The 20,991-nt window shown below is 43.8% G+C and overlaps 1 protein-coding gene across 3 annotated transcripts in view; it reads left to right on the forward strand.

Moving 5' to 3' along the window:
- The first annotated feature begins 1,909 nt into the window (after positions 1-1,909).
- LOC149457505 (retinoic acid-induced protein 3-like) overlaps positions 1,910-20,991 on the forward strand; it is a 321,697-nt gene continuing 302,615 nt past the window's right edge. For all 3 annotated transcript variants that reach the window (XM_089683612.1, XM_089683611.1, XM_089683610.1), the window contains exon 1: positions 1,910-2,833. In XM_089683612.1, the coding sequence (XP_089539738.1) occupies positions 1,930-2,833 (904 nt within the window). In that variant the 5' untranslated portion in view covers positions 1,910-1,929. The remainder of the gene's footprint in view (positions 2,834-20,991) is intronic.

The raw sequence follows: 20,991 nt of genomic DNA on the forward strand, positions 1-20,991 counted from the left end.
TGGCCTGGGTATTTAGGCTCTATATACCACTGGGCCCAAAAAAACCCCTCAAAAAACACCTTATCAATAATTACACTTTAAAGCTGTGGTTCTCAACCTGTGGAGCCTCAGGACCCACATTTGTCCTTGGTTAGTAAGTCGTGACCCAACAATTATTTCGAAAACATAATTTATTCAATAAAACTTGTGCAGCATTCTACAATGTACATAATTTTACAAATTAAAAAACTTTTTTAGCCTTTTAAAATAAATTATTTTACGCATACATAAAACATAAATCCACTAATACCCCCTAACTTTAGGCAGTGTCCCCTCTACGTGACTCCAATAGCCCATTAAACTGAGCAATATTATTATTATTATTATACAGTATTTATATAGCGCCAAAGGATTTGCTCAGCGCTGTACCTCCTATACCTCTCATTTTCTCAAATGTACACTGAGTATTAATGTCTTCAGTGGCTTTTCAAATAAACAATATAGTTTGTGCAATATCTGTGTGAGGATTTTCAGTCCCCCCCCCCCCATTTTATACACTCCTTCAACCCTCCCTTCCACGCCCTGTTTTAGCCCACTCTTTCATGCCTCCTTTTCCTTTCCCTTTCCCCTTTTATGCTCTTTCCTTATCCACCTTTCACACCCTCCTTTGATCCCCTTTTTCATGCCCTCCCCTTTTATGCACACTTTCAGACCCCCCCATCACCATCCCTTTCCTGTTTTCTTTCACTAAATTCAAAATGCACTCTCCATCACCCTGCCACAACCCAGGAAAAGTACCTAGCCGAGTCATTCCCTGGTGTCCAGTGGTGCTTTTCTTCCCTCCTGCACTGCTAGCCATCTGGAGGCTGGAAGGCAGTGTAGTTATATATCACTTCCTCCCACCGCTGCCATAGAGGAAGGAAGAATGAGCGTGAGGGCCGTGGGACAGCTTTGTAAGTGCACCATGCGCACCACCTTAATGGGACTGGCTGGCCGCAATAATACAAATATTAAGGCCAACCATAGTTGCAGTCCATCTTAACATTTATATTAGTGTGCCTGCAGTTTTTATTAAGCTATGTTGTCGGGGCACCAGACTTTTTTGGGGGCATTAAAGAGGCCTAGGGGACACGTGCCCCCCGGCCCAGTACACCCCTGTGTCGCGACCCATTTGATGAGAAACATGGCTTTAAAGCATATCTAAACTGTGAACATGTAATATATTGCAGAAAAACAGTCCTTAGATGTAGTGGCTGCGTTAGTATCACATACTCGTTGGAGATCAAGCTGAAGAGGGGACTTCTCTTGCACCTCTTGTCTAATATCCCTGGTAGTGACAATATGTGAGGACACTGAGAGGCATGAGGGCAGATACTGCAGGTGGCACAGCTGTGGATGTGAGGCACAAACAGTAGTTGCTGATCAGTAGACAGGAACAAAGCCAGAACACAAGCATAAGGTCATCAACAGCTGGGCAGTGATGTAACTGAGTCAGAAGGTATGGGCAGTGTCAGAAGGCCCAGGTCAGTTAACAACCTGGCAGCAAGGTACTTAATCAGAAGACAGGATGCAGAGTCCAAAATACAGGCCAAGACCACAACAGGTCGACATGAATCCAGAGACAGGTCAGAGGCAAGCCAAGTTGAATATGGGAAGACAAGCAGGTCAGGTCTCAGGCAAATCCAAAACTAGCTGAATACCACTTGGCAATCTTTCCAAGTCAGAATCCAGCTTAAGTATAATGTTTGACTCCAATACCTGTGCCTAGTGATTAGTGTGCATACTAATACATTTTCACCTATGTGCTATCACATGTCTGGCAGTAACTTTATATTAAAATATTTGTCATAGTAGTAATTTTAAATAACAAGTCATTCTAATTATACACTCAAATATTAATATATTTCTACATCTATTTTTTGGCAGGTCTTGTTGCAAGCATCACCCAAAATGTCCTGTAATGATGATGACTACAGATTTTTATGTAGTGCAGAAGATGCATGGGGCATAGTTTTGGAAACTTTGGCTGCTGCTGGCGTTGTGTTTACAAGTGCTCTATTGTTGGCACTCCTGATTATGGTGCCTCGCATTTGTGTTAATGCCAAAAGGGCAATTGTACCCATTCAGTTCATCTTCCTTTTGGGCACACTTGGAATCTTCGGCCTTACATTTGCCTTCATCATTAAATTGAATCGAGAGACCTGTCTAACACGTTTTTTTCTTTTTGGAGTCCTGTTTGCTGTCTGCTTTTCATGCCTCTTGATTCATGCCATCAAGCTGGTAAGAATAGTTAGAGGTGGACTGGGTATGTCATGGTGGCTGATGCTAGTTACAATCACTGCCCTATCCCTTGTGCAAATAATAATAGCCATTTTGTATGTTGCACTTTACCTGGCAAGGAATATGTCAGAATGTGATTTTAGCAAAGCAGATAAAAATGCACGTGACCTTGATTTTGTGCTCATACTGATATATGTTTTGTTGCTTATGGCCATTACTTTTCTAGTCTCAATGATTAGCATCTGTGGATCCTGCAAATACTGGAAGAGACATTGTGTACATATTTATGTAACCATATTTTTCTCTATTGGCATTTGGGTAACCTGGATTGTTATGTTGCTCAGAGGAAACAAATCCCTGGATAAAAGTAATCAGTGGGACGACCCAGTGCGAGCCATTGCTTTGGTGGCCAATGGTTGGGTTTTTCTTATATTTTACATGGTTCCAGAACTTTGCTTGATGACAAGACACCAGCCGGGTTGTGACCAGGGAAAGAATCAGTCTCAACCACATCTTCTTCGACAAATTGTTGGCGCCGACAATCAAGTTTTTACACAAGAAGATTCCTCTCAAGGTAGGTTTTATTATGTTAAATGGACATAAAACATTTATCCAAGTGGTTTGAAAAGACATCTTTTAGATACTGTATCATAAGCTTTTTTTTATTGAATTACCTTCAAATTGAATATTTAGGAATATTTTGAATAAGCCAGGTTTTTATATGTCAATGCCCAAGTTCATAAATGAACTGTGCATATAGGTTAATCCATAAATTGAAAATGTAGCATGCTAAATACAACCACATCTTCCACAGTATCACCACAGAATTTAGTACCCAAAGTTTCAGTTTCTTACTTTTCATCACTTACATATAGCACTCAATCTATTGTAAAGAAATTAGAAAAGTTGGAGTCTACACAATTGTTATGCCCAATTGAACCCTTTATTACTGTAATGCATTCATACTGCATATACAGTATTAAAGCGAGCTCCAGTCTCATCTAAAAAAGATAAACTTTTAAAAAACAGCCACTCACCTGTCCTACGATCCAGCTCTGTGTCCTCTCTCCCTGGTGCAAGTATCTTAAGTGTGGTCACCAAGTATTTAAACCCTTGCTGCTGCTGCTGCTGCTGATGCACTTAGAAATAACAGAGCTAAAAAATTCTTAAAAGAACAAGGTATTTACTACTGTATATGCAGACTGACTGCATAAAATAATAAACACAGGGGGTTCATGAGGGCTTTAAGAGTATATGTGCCTATATATGTAATTTTTAGACTGATTTTTCTTTGAAAGAATATGGCTATAAATTAAAGATTTATAGAAAACATAAAAACAAAAGTGCTGCTCTATACAAAAATACAAATGTATCCACCTTAAACTAGAACAAATGGTGAATGAAAGTGAAATGTACTGTAATATGATACAGTAGCCCACAAATGTTACCAAAATTCACTACATATCAAAAAAAAAAAAAAGTGAAAACAAATATCAAAATAATGCAATACGTTCTGTTGTTAATAATGACTAAACAAACGATCCACATAAATGAAAGTCCTTGATGCAATGATGTGACGCACAAAGACCTCCAAATTCAGTGCACATAAAGGAAATGAGTGCTCAGTGACTTGCAACAAGTGATACTCCAAGACACCCTAGAGTCACACTTTAATAGCCCCACCCAGAAAAGTGAACACAGAGACACTTTTTTCAGGACACACTACTGATGGCCCTGAACCAGCCCTGAGAGTAGGAGATATGTTTGCCTTGGAGTATCATTTGTTGCAAGCCTATTTGATCTTAGTTCAGGTGAGTACATAGTGATGAAGGATCTCACAGATGTTTTTTTTCCCCACATTTGGATGTCACTTCACCTTACCAAGGACTGCAATTCATACGGGTTGTGTGAGCAGTCATTTATTCCACTGAGCACTCATTTCCTTTGTATTTTTTATATAGCGCAGCACTATTGTTTTGATATGTTTATTGTGATATGGAGTGGGTTCACCATATGTGCTAGCTGCTCCCAGTTTTTCTTAACGCTCACTATATACGGTTTGTTTTGTTTATAGAAAACATGTATGCATTTTTAACATAGCAAGATTGTCTGGCAAAACCTTTTTTTGAGTTTTAGATAGAGCGCTTAGGGGTTAAAAACCTGTCATTTTTTGCTGCTCTAAAAGAATATATTTAAAGTGGTGCTAAAGGTGTAAAACACCTGTGTGCAGCAGTCCCCCAGCCCCCCCCCTCCCCAATACTTTCCTGAGATCCATCACGATCCAGCGATGTGCACAAGACCCTCGGCTCTCATTGGCTGAGACAGCAGCGGGAGCCATTGGAGATATTTAACCCGATTTTTCTCTATTGGCATTAGGGTAACCTGGATTGCAACAGCTCAGAGGAAACAAATCACTGGATAAAAGTAATCAGTGGGAAAACTCAGTAAGAGCCATTGCTTTATTGGCCAGTTGTTGGGTTTTTCTTATATTTTACATGGTTCAACTAGAGCCAGTGAGCCATGCTGGCTCTGTGTGTGAATGGACATGCAGCGCAGCGGCAAGGGAGCGCGCCTGCCTGGTTGCCCGTATTGCAAGCTTTTTGCTCTGGGGGCACTCAGCAGGAGGGAGGGTCCAGGAGTGCCGCTGAAGGACTTGAGAAGAGGAGGATCGGGACTGCTCTCTGCAAAATATCTGCACAGAACAGGTGAGTAAGATAGGTTTGTTATTTTTTTTCCTAATTATTGCCTTTATACTAATACCATCCGCACATGTATGACAACACATTACTTTTATTCATTAATATCTAAAGTCTAAACATCTAAATATGTCTGCAATTAATATCTATAAGCCCCCATTCACACTGAATGCGGCTTTGAAACAGTGCTACTTCAGCATGATTTCAAAGCCACAGGACAGTACAATTTCACCTGCGGCTTGCCAACATTTCTGCGATTTCATGCACAGATGTCAATGGAAGTCACGCATGAATTAGTCAAAAATAGTGCAGGAACCTTTTTCAAATTGGTGCATGTCAGAGTCGCACCGATTTGAATGGTTCCATAGACACAACTAATTTTGTCATGCTGTTTGGAACTGTCAAATCACATGACAAGTTGCACTGGTGTGAACAGGGGCTAAGTCTAAGCATATACTATATCTAACCACAATACATATAAAAACAGTGGTATTTGATTCTTGTTTATAAAAATCAAAACAGCCACTTATAAGCTGCATCATTTATATTTAAGTCATGGCAATCTGTATCCGCCATATGTAGTAAACAGCTTTTAATCCTTTTACAATGGATTTTATTATAGAATAAACAGCAGCAGAGAAACGGTCATTAACAAGAGCACTGACCAACAAAGATAAAAAAAAATAATACACATTTTCTTATGAATAGTACAATAAGTGCACTGAAATATAGACAAATAAACTGAGTACACAAGCGCAGTATATAAGAAGATAAATTAAAGCATAATAGTTTGCAAAAATGGCAGACACTTTAGAGACCAAATAATTAGTAAACTAAGATCAAAGGTCATCACCAAATCTGCATACAAAAAGGCAAGAGAAGAAGTGAAACACAGAGCTTCACTAGACGCACATTGGCACACCATGCACAAGACTCCCATGGAAGTCTAACAGGTAGATATAATATTGCTGGTGCAGTTCTTATATAAAAACAAAAAAATGTTACAATCAGCACAAATATCATAAAAACAAAACAGAACAGAGAAGAGAAAGGGAGGAACGAAGAAAGAAAAGACAAATAAGGGGGTCGCAATGGGGGGAGGGGGGGAACACAAACATATTGACAAAAGGGTCTGGTCAAATCTGGGCGGTTGGGCTATATCAAGCTAGGGACGCCAGATCTGTAGAAAGTTTGTGTGAGTGTCTAACAGCATAGCTGTCAGTTTATCATTAAACATTATAAAATTCATCCGATTTTTGACTGCTTCAAAGCTGGGGAGGGGGGGTCTTCCAGGCCTTCACGATTCTTAGTTTGGTGGCCATGAATAGATGCGATGCCAGCTGCCACTCAGGATGAAGTAGGCCCACTAATGGTTTAAATAATAGCACCTCGTATGGGTAGCGTTTAATGTCTGTATAAAACATAATACGAAGAAGGGCATAAACCCTGATCCATAGTCTGCAAACCTTAGGGCAAGTCCACCAAATATGGGCCATGGTGCCTACTTGTTGACAGCCCCGAAAACAAGTTGGGGAAATGAGTCCAGGAGGACAACATCTGTCAAATCCTTAAAAACAAAGGGAAAGTTAGCCCGGTAAAGTCCCTCATAAGATGGGGTGAGCTTAATCCCCAAATACGGTAAGGTCAAGAGCCATTGAAAAGGGAACAAATGTTTCAGAGTCGCCAACAGCAACGGTGAAAGGGTAACCGACATGGCCTTAGATTTGGCAGGGTTGACATGAAGGCCCGATAGAGCAGCGAAGGAATCCAAAACCGCTAGTAGGTTTGGCAGAGTGATCCTCGGATTTGTAACTGACAATATATAGTCAGCAAACAGGGATAACGTATGCTGAGAGCCAGCAACATCCAGTCCCTTAATATCAGGATGCATATAAATAGCTTCTGCCAGGGGTTCCAAAGCCAAAATGAATAGTATGGGGGAAAGCAGGCAACCCTGTCTAGTACCCCTACCAATTGGAAACATTGAAGACTCAAAACCATAATATGTGAACGACGAACCGAAACCAAAATGGTGAAGGACCGACATGAGGTAAGGCCAGGATAAAGTGCCAAAAGCCTTATTGATGATCAAGGATAAGAGCAGCATATCAATTTTGCGAGTATGAGCCAGATGTTGCAATTGTAGAATTCGTCTGATGGCGTCCCCCGCTTGTTTATGGGGGACAAAACCTACCTGATCTTTCTTAATTAGATGAGAAAGGAAGGAATTCAAGCGAGTGGCTAGAATTTTTGTCAGGATTTTCATGTCAATGTTAATAAGAGAAATTGGCCTATAATTTGCCCAAGAAGAATGGTCTCGATCAGGTTTCGGGATCATAACCACATTAGCGGTCAGCGAGTTGGGGGAAAAAGCCGAACTGTCCTTCACCACATTAAACATAGCGACGAGGTGAGGAGCAAGCACATCAGCTAATTTCTTGTAATACAAAGCCGTGTATCCATCTGGGCATGGACGTTTGCTCGCCTTCAAGTCAGCAATACAATGCAAGACATGTTTGAATATCACTGTCCATCAAGTCTTTGTGGGCCTGAGTCAAAATAGGCAAGACAGGTGGGACAAAAAGAAAAGAAAAAAAAATCAGAAATAGCCTGAGGATCAGCTCGCGTGGGGTCCATGTAAAGTTTAGCAAGGCGATGCCGGAATTCCTCCAACACCGTTACAGGATTACTAGTTAGAACATTATGGCAAGTGTGTAGAGAGATTGGCTTAGGGTGGTGCGTAAAAGAACGCATTCTGTGTGCTAACATAGAATCCAGTTTGTTTGCTCTACTGTACCACTTCTGACGTGTCCGACGCAAGGAGCACACAGCATCATCTGTCAAACAAAGGTCCAATTCCAGGTGGGCCTGATCCAACAACTTACGGTTAGATAGGATCGGTGATTGCTTAAATTGAGCTGATGAAGAAGCAAGCTTTGATTCAAGCTGATGCTGTTTCTGTTGCCTCTCCCTCTTGCGCCTCGAAACTACCTGAATAATATGGCCCCGAAGGACAGTCTTGTAAGCTTCCTGCAGCGTCACTGAAGAAGACACAGAATCTGAGTTAAGTTGAAAATATTCTTGAGTTTTGTGCAAAAGATCTGCCTGAACCTCCTTCAGCGAAAGCAGGGAGTCATAATCCAAGAGGAGTAGGAAGGCTTATGGTCGGGAATTAGCAGGGGGTGGGGTAGGCTTCCCTGAAGAGGTGGGTTTTCAGGGTGCGAGCTAAAGGAGAGGAGAGTAGGTGATAGTCTGATGGATTGGGGTAGGGAGTTCCAGAGTATGGGTGATGCCCTGGAGAAGTCCTGGAGGCAGGCATGGGAGGAGGAGACTAGGGAACTAGAGAGAAGGAGGTCTTGTGAGGAGCGGAGAGTGCGTGTAGAGTGGTACGTGGATATTAGGTCAGTGATGTAGTTTGGGGCAGTATGATGGACAGCTTTGTAAGTCAGTGTTAGGATTTTTAGTTTGATCCGTTGGGCAATCGGAAGCCAGTGGAGGGATTGGCAGAGGGGGTGGCGGAAACGGAGCAGTTGGTAAGGTGGATGAGTCTGGCTGCCGTATTCAGGATCGACTGAAGCGGGGATAGCCTGTGGCAAGGCAGGCCAGTGAGGAGGGAGTTGCAGTAATCGAGTCGTGATATGATGAGGGAGTGGATAAGCTGCCTAGTGGTTTCTGGGGTTAGGAACGTGTGTATTTTGGCGATGTTGCGGAGGTGGAGTCTGCATGAGTTTGTTAGTGATTGGACTTGGGGCTGGAAGGATACATTGGAGTCAAGAATGACACCAAGTACTCAGGCCTGCGGGGCGGGCCTGATGGTGGCATTGTTGGACGTGATGGAGAAGTCAGTGGGGAGTGGTGTGCGGGCTGGGGGGAAGACTAGGAACTCGGTTTTGGAGAGGTTCAGTTTAAGGAAGTGGAGCGACATCCAATCTGATATGTCGTTCAGTAGGCTTGTGATTCGGGTGGAGACTGAGGGAGTGAGGCGAGCAGGGCGCTCGAACCCCTCGTGTATCGCATTGTATTGCTTTACAGCAAGCAGATATTCTGACAGGTTTGCAGGAGACCTGCATGGCATCAGTGATCTACTGTTCACTGGTGCAATGCTTTCCAGACTCCTGCAGACAAAAATAAATGCACATGTTTTTACCTGCAAAAAAAATGTGCATTTATTATTTTTTTCTAAAAGGAATTTATCCTTTAAGTGGGGGATACAGTATATTTGTACAGTGGAGATTTCATTACAAATTGTATCAATCTTTTTTCTGATTGGCAATCTCCTGGGCAGTGAGTGAGTGGGTAGGCACTGGAAGACGAAGTAGAGAGTTGAAGGTAGAAAATGGGGGTTGGATGGGGACATGTTATAAGAGTGATAAAATAGGTCTGTTTCCAATGAGGAGACAGGAGTAGTATTTTTAAAGGGCAGATTTATATTGGTTGAAGTCTTTATGAGACTTAGCAAAATACCTTGTGGACCGCGCATAAATGAAGTGCATTAAATTTGACAATTTATAAGTAATATTGCTTCACATATACAAAGTGAATTGTAAGATTCAGTCCCACTTCGGAAAAATAAAGTGCCCAAGTGTTGAATACTAATTGGTGAACTTCGTGTAAAAATGAAAGGTAATCCTTTGTGCTCAATCGGTGCCCCACATGGATGTGCGCTCACCATTAGCTGTGGACCACCTATCTCTAGGTTTGTCTTAAGTGCTTGGTTAGGGACTAGCCCAATGCGTGATTGCAAGAATGCTACCAATATTCATTCCTGAGACTCATGCGATCTGGCTAATAGTAACAAATAGGATGATGACCAGCATGGATATAAATGACAGTGTAGTTTCAAAAGAGCCTTTTTAAATTTTCTCCTCTCCTCCCAGGCAGTAAACCAAGTTTCAGCATGTGAACAAAAACAAAATCAAACATCCCATAGTGTAAAACCATGAAAAACTTTAATGATGGGGAGAAATTATAAAAATAAAACTCACAAGCAAAGTGCCCATAACCTGGCAGTGTATTCAGCCTTGCTGCCTGTGAATAGGAACCACGATGGCCGCAGCATTCCAAAGGGCGGATATGACGTCACCAGAAGTTGCGTCATCAAACCGGTTTCATCATCAGGAAGTGCAAGATCTGACATTTTGGAAATGGTATTTATTAAGTGATTAAATCACTTACTGCAGCTGTGTCACTTAAACTTGCCCGAATCTATCCATAATTACCTGCAACATTGCTGAATACAGTGTACATATGCCGGATATGCTTGATCGAAACCTGTCAAGGTTTGATGCCGCAACTTCTGCTGATGTCATATCTGCCCTTTGGAATGCACGCTGGAACACTGTGGCCATCTTGATTCCTATTCACAGGCAGCAAGGCTAAATACACTGAGTGCCAGGTTATGGGCACTTTGCTTGTGAGTTTTATTCTTAGAATTTCTCCCCATCATTAAAGTTTTTTATGGTGTTACACTATGGGATGTTTGCTTTTGTTTCTGTTCACATGCTGCAACTTGGTTTACTGCCTGGGAGGAGAGGAGAAAGTTTAAAAAGGCTCTTTTGAAACTACACTTTCATTTATATCCACGCTGGTCATCATCCTATTGGTTACTATCAGCCAGATCGCATGATTCCCAGGAATGAATATTGGTGGCATTCTTGCCATCACGCATTGGGCTAGTCCCTAACCAGGAGCTTAAGACCAACCTAGAGATAAGTGGTCCACGGCTAATGGTGAGTGGACATCTATGTGGGGCACCCATTGAGCAGAGAGGAGCACCTGTCATTTTTGCACGAAGTTCACTAATTCAACACCTGGGCACTTTATTTTTCTGAAGTGGGACTGAATGTTACAATTATTCACTTTGTATATGCGAAGCAATATTAATCACGGATTGTCAAATTTAATGCACTTAATTTATGCACGGTCCACATGGTATTTTGTTTGTTTTTGTGTTATTGGTTCACAAATTAGGATTGCAGCGTATACTTATCAAAGTTGCATGAATATCTATTCCTAAGCGCAACAGCACTATATTTTATTTATTGTCACAGTTTATGTACTGTTTTCTGTAATGCAGCTACGGATTTATTTAATTATATTAAAAGTAGGAGCACTAAGGCTAGGGATTGTTTTGGTAATGTTGACATTACACAACACACAGACATGGATAAATGCTTCAAACAGTTAAAACATCTCACAGATAAACAGATCTGCACATGGTGGGACATCATTACCCTTGAACAATATCAAGCTGAGCAGCTTACCCCCAGAAGTGTAAGATGGGATCTGGGTCCTAATGATGGGCTCATGGACCCAGACCTCATGGAGGAATGGAAATCTCTCCTGGGGCAACGCAAAAAGAAATTGTTGGGTATCATTGTCCAAAGTAGGAATAAGAAATTGCTTCTAAATGGCCAACAAATAGAGGAGTTGAAAGTTAAATTAACCCCTCATATGAATTCTGCAGAGCATAAAGAAAAAGAGAAGCAATTACAGGATGTACTTATCAAATTGGAAAATGATACCAAGACAAAGAAATGAAAGGAATATATGAGAGACAAAAAAGATTATGCAGACAATAAAATATATAAATGGCAGGAAGATCCTGCCAAAAATACATCCAACAATATTGGAGGAATAAATACAGATTTATGGGTGATTCAATAGAGCTTCCCTAATCAGGATAGGGCCCTTAAAGGCCCTCCTTCTCCTAGGGCAGGTTGGAGAGGATCTAGCCAGCAGTGGCCAAGCACCCCAAATACACGGGGAGGGGCAGACCATATAACCATGCTAACAATCCCCCTAATGGGGGGAATAGAGGGAATGGCAAGAACTCTACAAGTTACCCCCTGGACCACCAAGGATGCCCCACAACAGAGGGGGAGAAAAATAATACAAGAGAGGAACCAGAGGGGGGATCAAAAAGAATAGAGAATTAGGGAGAGGAATTTTTAATTTAAGTAGTGTCACTCTTAGTAAAGGGGAACTCATAACTTTGGATCAAGGTCTTAAATAGGCCCCCTCCAAACAGCTTAATAAATTTGAAGCCTTCATAGACCTACACAAATTAATTAGGAAAGTAGGTAGTAAAAAAGCTATTTTTGGAGAAAGGGGAGTCCACCACCAGTTCAACAAGTACCCAATATTTACATAGTGGGCTACGTAATGATTCCACATTCAACCCTAAAACCTCCACTTATCACTATCTAGAAGTTTAGGACGGTAGAAGAAGACATCAGAAATATGCCTGTCACCAAAGATGCTACAGATCATATGATATGGCAAGGTATCAAAAGTTTAGAAGCATAGGAACAATATAGAAATTCGCCCAGAAGACAAGGGTGGTGGAGTAGTTGTACTCGATAGAAGTGATTATGAGGCTGAAATGAACAGGATTTTGGGGGACGAATCAATATACAAAAATGTTGAAACAAAAACTTACCAAATTAATAGAAAAGGGAACTAAAGTGGTATCTTAACTAAAAGGGAAAGCAGATATCTGTTACCTGATGCACCCAGAGTGCCGGTAATATACGAAGTACCAAAAATTCATAAAAGTATTACTGCACCACCAGGGAGGCCTATCCTAACTGGGGGAAGATTCCCTCTTCTCCAGACTAGAGGAATATTTGGACCTATACCTCCAACCTTTAGTTCACCAAAGTCCATCATATTTCAAAGACAGTAAGGATGTTATCAACAAAATTACTGATATCTGAGTGAACAACTATTGAGTCATTATACACAAATATTAAACAACAATTTGCCTTAGAGGTGATAAAATGGGCACTGGATAAATTTACTGATCTTAAAATAGCCCAAAAAGTATTTATTCAGGAGGGATTGTAGCTAGCCATGACTAATAACTTTTGTTGGTATGATGGACAATATTACAATCAGGTCAAAGGAGTCTCTATGGGAGCTAACTATGCCCCTAGTGTAGCAAACGTGTTTCTCAATAAATGGGAAGAAGAGGAGATGTATGGTAAGACATGGCCTCATTTATGTATCTATCAAAGGTATATTGATGATACTCTGGTAGTTTGGACAGGCCCAAGGGACACATTAGAAAAATTAATTTCACATATAAATTCAAACAAGTATGGGATGAGGTTCACTGTCAATGTCCAACAGAACTCTGTGGACTTCTTGGACCTCACTATATTTAAATACAATAATACATTGGGCACCAGAACTTTCTTTGAGAGTACAGACAGAAATGGGTACATACTGACAAAAAGCTGTCATCATCCCAAATGGAAAAAAGCCATACCAAAAGGGCAGTTTATGAGGATTAAAAGAGTTGTTTATTGTATGATGATTATGTTAAGTGTAACGGAACCGTCCCAGCCTGCGCTAAGTACTTCTGTTAGAATACCGCTTCCCCGTCCGAACACCGACAACAATCACCACAGATTTGGAATAAGCCAGAAAGTAGACTAATTTATTTGAACACAGATACAAGATATAGACACTCAAGGGACAAATCCCCCCTCCCTGCATAATGACACAGGGTGGGGCGATCTACATTTAGTAACAAGAGACATACAGGTATTTAAACTTCATACCAGCAGACAGTCCCATTAGGGGGGAGGGCTGCTGGAGACAACCCCCACACTAAGATAATACACATAAACACATACATCCCATAATAGTTTGCTCCCAAGCAAGACAAATAATAGAACAATGGGATGAAACCATATAAACACCAAACAATCCACAACCCCCACCCACCTATCTCCTAGACATGTCTACACAATATTAGGACAGATCACCCTGTACCCCTTACAGGCACAGGGCGAATTGCACATAAGAGGGATATGGGGAGCTGAGACAGGGGTCTCCCCACCTCTCCAAAGTGAGCTGGGTTCAATGGGCCCCCCACCCAAAGTCATTCCCGTCACATATATCTCCTTTCGGCAGGAGACTAACGCAGGAGGAGACCCCAAACAGGTTGTGTCAGGGCTCTGGGTATGACCAGAGGTGTGTGGACTGACATAGGGAAACGCAGGCTTCAGATATGGTATAAACAATATGATTTAAGACTAACAATACAAAACGCAGTGCAAAACTAAACAAACAGTGCAAACAAACCAAACCACCTACAGATAACAATACATACAATGCAAGAGTCGTCAGGCAGGCCGGGTCAGTAGTTAACGGGCAAACGGAGTACCAGGAACAGGCGGGAGAGTGGTCGGGGTCATAAGCTGGGTTCAGTAACTCACAGGCAGCGCGGTGCAGAGGGTCAGGCAGAGAATGGTCAGGGTCACAAGCCAGGGATCAAACAGGAGAAGTCAGCAGAGGTCAGGATCAGGCAGGGTCGGCAACAAGTCAGGCAGGAACAGGAACAGGGACACAGGATACAAGATACAGGGGCCCATGGAAAAACACACACCAAGGCCCTGACTGTGAGTCTGGCCATTCCTTAAATACAACCCCTGCAATCAGCTTCAGGTGTTTGGCTGACTGCAGGGGTGAGTCTCTGATTGCTGAGAGCACCCGCTGGCCAGCCCTGGTACTGCAGCCCACAAGGCAGGTGAGTCCCACCATTATTGGCAAGTCCATTCCTGACAGGTTGACTCTGAAGTTAGTCTGTACTTCCAGTCCCCCAAGACCAGCACCCACACAGTTCCCCAAACAAATTGTCCCAAACATAGCATTACTCACCCAGCCAACCTCTGTCTCTCCCGTAGAACATACCCACCGCTGGGAAGAAGTACGGACTGGTCCTTCTCCCTGAAGTCCTCTCAGTCACTGGAGAGAAGACAGGGTGACTGGGCCGACTCCATCATGCTGTTAGGGATCTGGGCCGACTGCCCAGCATCCCTGGGGTATCCAGGTGGTGACTGTAGTCTCATCCACTTTGACTTGATGGACATCCCCCAGTGTTTGCAAAGTAAGGCTGACATCCTCCTGTCCCAATGCCAGACCCTTTTCTGGGGTTGTGTCAGTGGAGACCGAAGTCCCATCCATCGACATCAGCTCAAGCTGCAGTTGTGAAGTGCCGATTGCATCCTCTTCCTGTTGCTCCTGCAGCGCTGATTGTTGTGGGCAGAGGTCAACAACGCCATGCCCTGATGCCAGCTCTTCTGCTGGAGGTGCACCGGCTGGTTCCTCCTCAGCAGAAAAGTCAATCAAATCCCCAGTCTCTGGAACTGGTGTCTGGGGATAGGGGTTCACCATCTCCTGTCCGTGGAACCCAGAAGATGTTACCAGTGCTGGGCAGAGTTCAGCAATGTTTGGCCCTGTTGCCAGCTCTTCTGCTGGAGGATCACCAGGTTGTTTTTCCTCTGCAGAGAAGTCTATCAAATCCCCAGTCTCTGGAACTGGTGTCTGGGGATAGGGGTTCGCCATCTACTGTCCATGGAACCCAGAAGATGTTACCAGTGCTGGGCAGAGGCTAGCAGAGCTCTGCCCTTTTGTCAGCACTTCAGGTTTGGGGACGGCAATCTCTGGAATTTCCACTGCTGATTCTTGATCATGCTGCTGAACATGTTTTAGCTGTTGCCTGTATGCCCTTTCCAGATGCTGTTCTTTCATCAGCAGGTATTCCAGATCTGGTTCAAGCTCTGAGACCCCTGTGAGACCAAACATAGCCTTTCTGTCTTCTCACAGGTCCTCAAACGTAGGTTCTCCTTCATTGCCAAATACAAAATGATCTGTAAAGCTCTCCCACAGCAATCCAGGGCCACCAAAGTCATATCCCTCCAGAGATCATTCTGTTGATACCCCTAAATATTTCTGTTCTGCATACCATTGCAGAGCCCGATATCGGTTGTCCAGCTCTATCTCCTGCTGGACCAGCCTGTCCAACTCAGTCACCCATTGCTCTTGAGGATGCTCTCCCAGGAATGGCATCCGTAACTTCCGATGGTCCCTGGCCCGTTTCCCTGGGGTTGGATAGCACTTGCCCTTGTACATACCAGCAACCTGGAGGGCTCCACTCCAAAGCACCACCCAAATCCACTGCCTGAGCTCCAGGTACTCATCTGCAGACACAGTCCTGGGGTATGTTGCAAGAACGATCCGCAGAAGCCCTGGGAACTCTGATGCCAGGTCCATATCTCCACTGGGGTGACCGACGTCTACTTTCCTGATCTTGAATCCTGCTGGTGGTTTGGACGTGTTCACAGCCAGGAAGCACAATCCCACCACTTGTCACCAATGTAACGGAACCGTCCCAGCCTGCGCTGAGTACTTCCATTAGAATACCACTTCCCCGTCCGAACACCGACAACAGACACCACAGATTTGGAATAAGCCAGAAAGTAGACTAATTTATTTGAACACAGATACAAGATATAGACACTCAAGGGACAAATCCCCCCTCCCCGCATAATGACACAGGGTGGAGCAATCTACTAAATTTAGTAACAAGAGACACACAGGTATTTAAACTTCACACCAGCAGACAGTCCCATTAGGGGGGAGGGCTGCTGGAGACAACCCCCCCCCCACTAAGTCTAAGCTAATACACATAAACACATACATCCCATAATAGATTGCTCCCAAGCAAGACAAACAATAGAACAATGAGATGCAACCACATAACACCAAACAATCCGCAACCCCCCCTATCTCCTAGACATGTCTACACAATATTAGGACAGATCACCCTGTACCCCTAATAGGCACAGAGTGACTTACACATAAGAGGGATATGGGGAGCTTAGGCAGGGGTCTCCCCACCTCTCCAAAGTGAGCTGGGTTCCATGGGCCCCCCAACCAAAGTCACTCCTGTCACATTAAGCAAACTGATATCCTCATAGACAGGTTCCAACAAAAAGGTTACCCCTACGAGTGTTTAAAAAAAGTTAATGGAGACGTTGGTCTTCTTGATAGAACATCTTTACTACAGAACCAGCAGAGAACATGTAACAACAGAGGGGACTTAGCCTACATTACAGGGTTTAATAGACAATACAATCAGGTAGAACAGTGCTTCAGAAAGCATTGGCCCATTTTCTGTAAAGACCCCACATTGAAAGCCATACTTCCCACAAGACCATCATTTGTCTGCAGAAGATCCCCTGCCCTGAGAACTAAAATGGTACACAATATTCCCAATCGCCCTAAGAAACTTTTTTCCAACAAGTAGGGTTTTATAGGTGTGGAAAGTGTGGACCATGTAGGTCAATGTCACACATGCCTAAGAAAGTTACCACTTTTATGTCCCACCAAACTTACAAACAGTATACCGGGGGCGCATGCGCGACCAGGGAATATGAAGGTCGCATCCCTCTGAAGCTCCATGCTTCCCTGGCCTTAGCGACTCACCCATGGCACAGCGTCCGCCTCCAGGCGTGCCTGGGTGAGTCACATTAGCTCTGCACCCAGCCCAGCACAATAAGGGGAGAGATAATGGGGAAGATCGGGCGCTGGAAGTCCCCTTCCTCACCGCCGCTTGACAAGCGGCCATCCACGCTGCTGTGGTTCCTCAGCAGGCCGCAATCCCCGGCCTCAATTACGGCTGCGACCCAGGGAATGAGCTCCGGGCCCCCAGTGGCGGACAGAGGTACTGCAACCACCAACTACACTGTGCAGCCAGCATCCCCATCGTCTCCTAACCCCCAGATGAAGGATCCCGAGCCCCTGACAATGGTAGGGAGGGCATTAGAACACCCTTTGCTGAGCCATCCTCCCTCCGTTCCTTCCACTCCACATACATCATCTTCTCTCACAGTATCTGCATTGGAGGAAAAACTACAAGTTTTTTTACGCAACATTACCGCCTCTATATCCGCCAAAGTGGGCAAATTGGCTTTAGATCTTAGAGGAGAAATAGCCCAGATCGGTCAACGTGCAGATCAATTGGAGAACAAATTTGACAAATTGGTGCAATACGTCCATGTCTTAAAAGAAGATAACGCGTATTTGAAACACACCATGTCACAAATTCAGTTCCAAGAAGATTTGAAAAACAGGGAACGCCAGCAAAACATCCGTATTCACGGTATGTCTGAATCTATTGCCGATTCCCAACTCCACCGACATCTCTTATCCTTCTTCACCTCAACCGCCCCATGGTTCCAGAAGCAGATTGGTGCATGGACAGAGCCCACCGATCACTAGGCCCTAGACCTGCTGACGCCACCAGACCATGCGACGTCATCGTCCGCTTTCATTTTTTTGAAAGCAAAGAAGCCTTGTTAGCCTCCGTATGCAACAAGCCTTCTTGGAATTTAAAGGGGACAGGCTCCGGCTCTTTTTTTCTCCGATTACCCTGGCCAAAGGGAGGCCCTGAAACCAATCACCGCACACCTTCAACATCACCATGTTCCTTATCGCTGGGGTTTTCCCTTCAAGCTGGTTGTCTCCAAAGACAATTCCCAAGTTATCCTACGTGATCTTTTAGAGGCAGACTCCTTTCTGAAGAGATTGGGACTACCTCCTTTATCGGAAGATGCCTCCTCATTACCACCTACTCCATCTTGCCCTTCCGTTACCCCCAACAAGATTTGGACACCAGTTCGTGGGGGCCGGAAGTGTCTTTCACGTACTCCACAACGTCCTCGTTCCAGCGATGAGCCTACCTGATGCTCTTCTAGGGTGTTCTCCTGTGGATACTTCGGGTTGTCCCTTATTCTCTCCCCCCTCCCCTCCCCCTTTCCCTCCTCTCCTCCTCCTACCCCCCTCCCCCTTTTTTTTTTGCTGGCTGAGCCCTTGCTGGGTGCTTTCATTTGTCCTGTTCTTCTGGCCGGGTTTGACGACTGTTATGTTATGTTGCCCCCGATCCCGTCCAGCCACTGGCCTGGACGACTTGGGTATAGTTGTTTTTCCCAAGTGTATATCCCTACGGATATCTATGTTTTTTACTGTAATGTTTCCAGTTTATCTATTAATGTCACTTGTTTGTTCCATCGATCGTTTACAATTTACCTTTTCTGCTGGTACGGATGCTATATCTATTGTCCTTTTGTGATGGCTTTACCAATTTTGTCATATAATGTCAAAGGCCTTAATTCCATTCAGAAATGGTGGACGGTTTTGAAGGAATTCCGATCTGCAGGAGCAGACATTATTTTTCTCCAAGAGACCCATTTTAAATCAACAGGCACCTTTCGTTTTGCCTCAATGTTTTTTTCCCAATCCAATTCGGCCTTTGACCCATCTGGGAAGGCTGGAGTGGTAATACTGATTCGGACACATTGCTCCCTTCGGGTCATTTCCTCCAGGGTCGATCACCACAGTCACTTCATTATCTTAGAATGTATGCTTGGTGACACTCCTCTTATCTTGATGAATTTATATGCCCCGAACTTAGGTCAGTTACAGTTTCTTACACAAACACTCACCAAATTAGGCTCCTTCTCTACTCCACACATGATTATAGGGGGTGACTTTAACTTAATCCTCTCACCACACAAAGATAGGAAGGTTCTTTTTGAGTCCACTAATTCGAAACGTCAATGCTCCTCCTCGAAATCCTTTTGCAAATTGATCAGGGAACATCTTTTCTTTGATGCCTGGCAGATTCGGCACCCCCTCCATAAACAATTCACCTTCTACTCCACCCCTCATCGTAGTTATTCTAGATCATTTTTTTATTTCAGCTCCCCTGATCCCTCTTCTGGTTTCCTCTGACATCAACCCTATCACATGGTCCGATCATGCCTCCTTGACCTTAAACCTGTTATTCCCTACTGTTATGCCAAAGGCAAGTAATTGGCGCCTCAATTAAACCTTTTTAACCACGGAACATCTCCATGCTGAGCTCCCACAGGGACTTGACATGTATTTCCACCACAATGTAGGCTCTGTACCATCCACCTCCACCGTATGGGAAGCCCAAAAGGTGGTATTTCGAGGTCTGTGTATCTCCATGGGTTCTCGCTTGAAGAAATCCTCAGAGAGTGCCAGGATTACCCAGTTATCCTTGGCTGAACGTAGACTTCTCGCAAAACCGTCTATTTCTTCTGGGCTGCGTAAAGTGACCTCTCTTCGTGACCAAATCAAGGCTTTTCATCCCTGTAAGTCCACAAAATCTCTTCTCTGGGTCAAACAGAAATTCTACAAATTCTCCAACAAACCTCACCGTATGCTCATCAATAGACTCAAAGCCCAAACTCCCTCTACATTGCCAGACCATCTCATCCAGCCGAATAGGGACCCTACTTATGACCCCCATGTAATGGTCTTCCTTTTTGGCTCATATTACGAGTCCCTTTACAACTGTTTGACCCCAGATCTCCATCCTCCCCTCATAGAAACTTCTTTTGATAGGTTTTTTAATCCTCTACTATTACCGTAGCTATCGCCTTCTGACATCTCGTCCGTTAACGCTGACATTTCATCTGAAGGACTATTTGATACAGTCAAACATCTCCCCTCACGCAAATCCCCGGGACCAGATGGACTTCCCTACTCTTACTGCAAGATTTTCATTGGTATCCTGGCTCCCCATCTTCTCTCTCTCTCTCAAGATTTTTTCAAGGGTATTACTCACCAGGCTGACTTTTCCCGTGCATATATTTCTGTAATTCCCAGACCGGACAAGGATCATTCTATTTTAGATAATTACTGTCCTATTACTCTACTAAACTCTGATTACAAGATTTTTACTAAGATCCTAGCCAATAGGCTGTTCAGGCTCATCTCCAAGCTCATCCACAGAGACCAAGTAGGCTTTGTTCCTGCCAGACATGCAGTGGACAATATCAGGAGATCCATTGATCTTGTTGACTTGGTTAAACGGTCTTCTACCCCCACCATTTTATTCAGCTTAGATGCCCAAAAAGCTTTCGACCGCCTCAGCTGGCCTTATATGTTTATGGTCTTGGAGAAGTTTGGCTCCCGCGGCCCTTTCGTGGCAGCTTTAAAAGCTCTTTACTCCTATCCTTCCTCACAGGTCAGACTGGTCTCTTTTCTCTCACCTCCTTTCCAGATGTCGAATGGTACACAAAAGGGATGCCCACTCTCCCCTCTATTGTTTATCCTCTGCTTGGAACCTTTGGCTATTGCAATCCGATCTCACCCTGACATACAAGGGATATTATCTCATGGCCATGAGTACAAACTATCCCTATTTGCGGAT

Source organism: Staurois parvus, unplaced genomic scaffold (genome assembly GCF_062004578.1).
Source record: "Staurois parvus isolate SC_StPar_1 unplaced genomic scaffold, SC_StPar_1.0 ptg000316l, whole genome shotgun sequence".
Lineage (NCBI taxonomy): Eukaryota > Metazoa > Chordata > Amphibia > Anura > Ranidae > Staurois > Staurois parvus.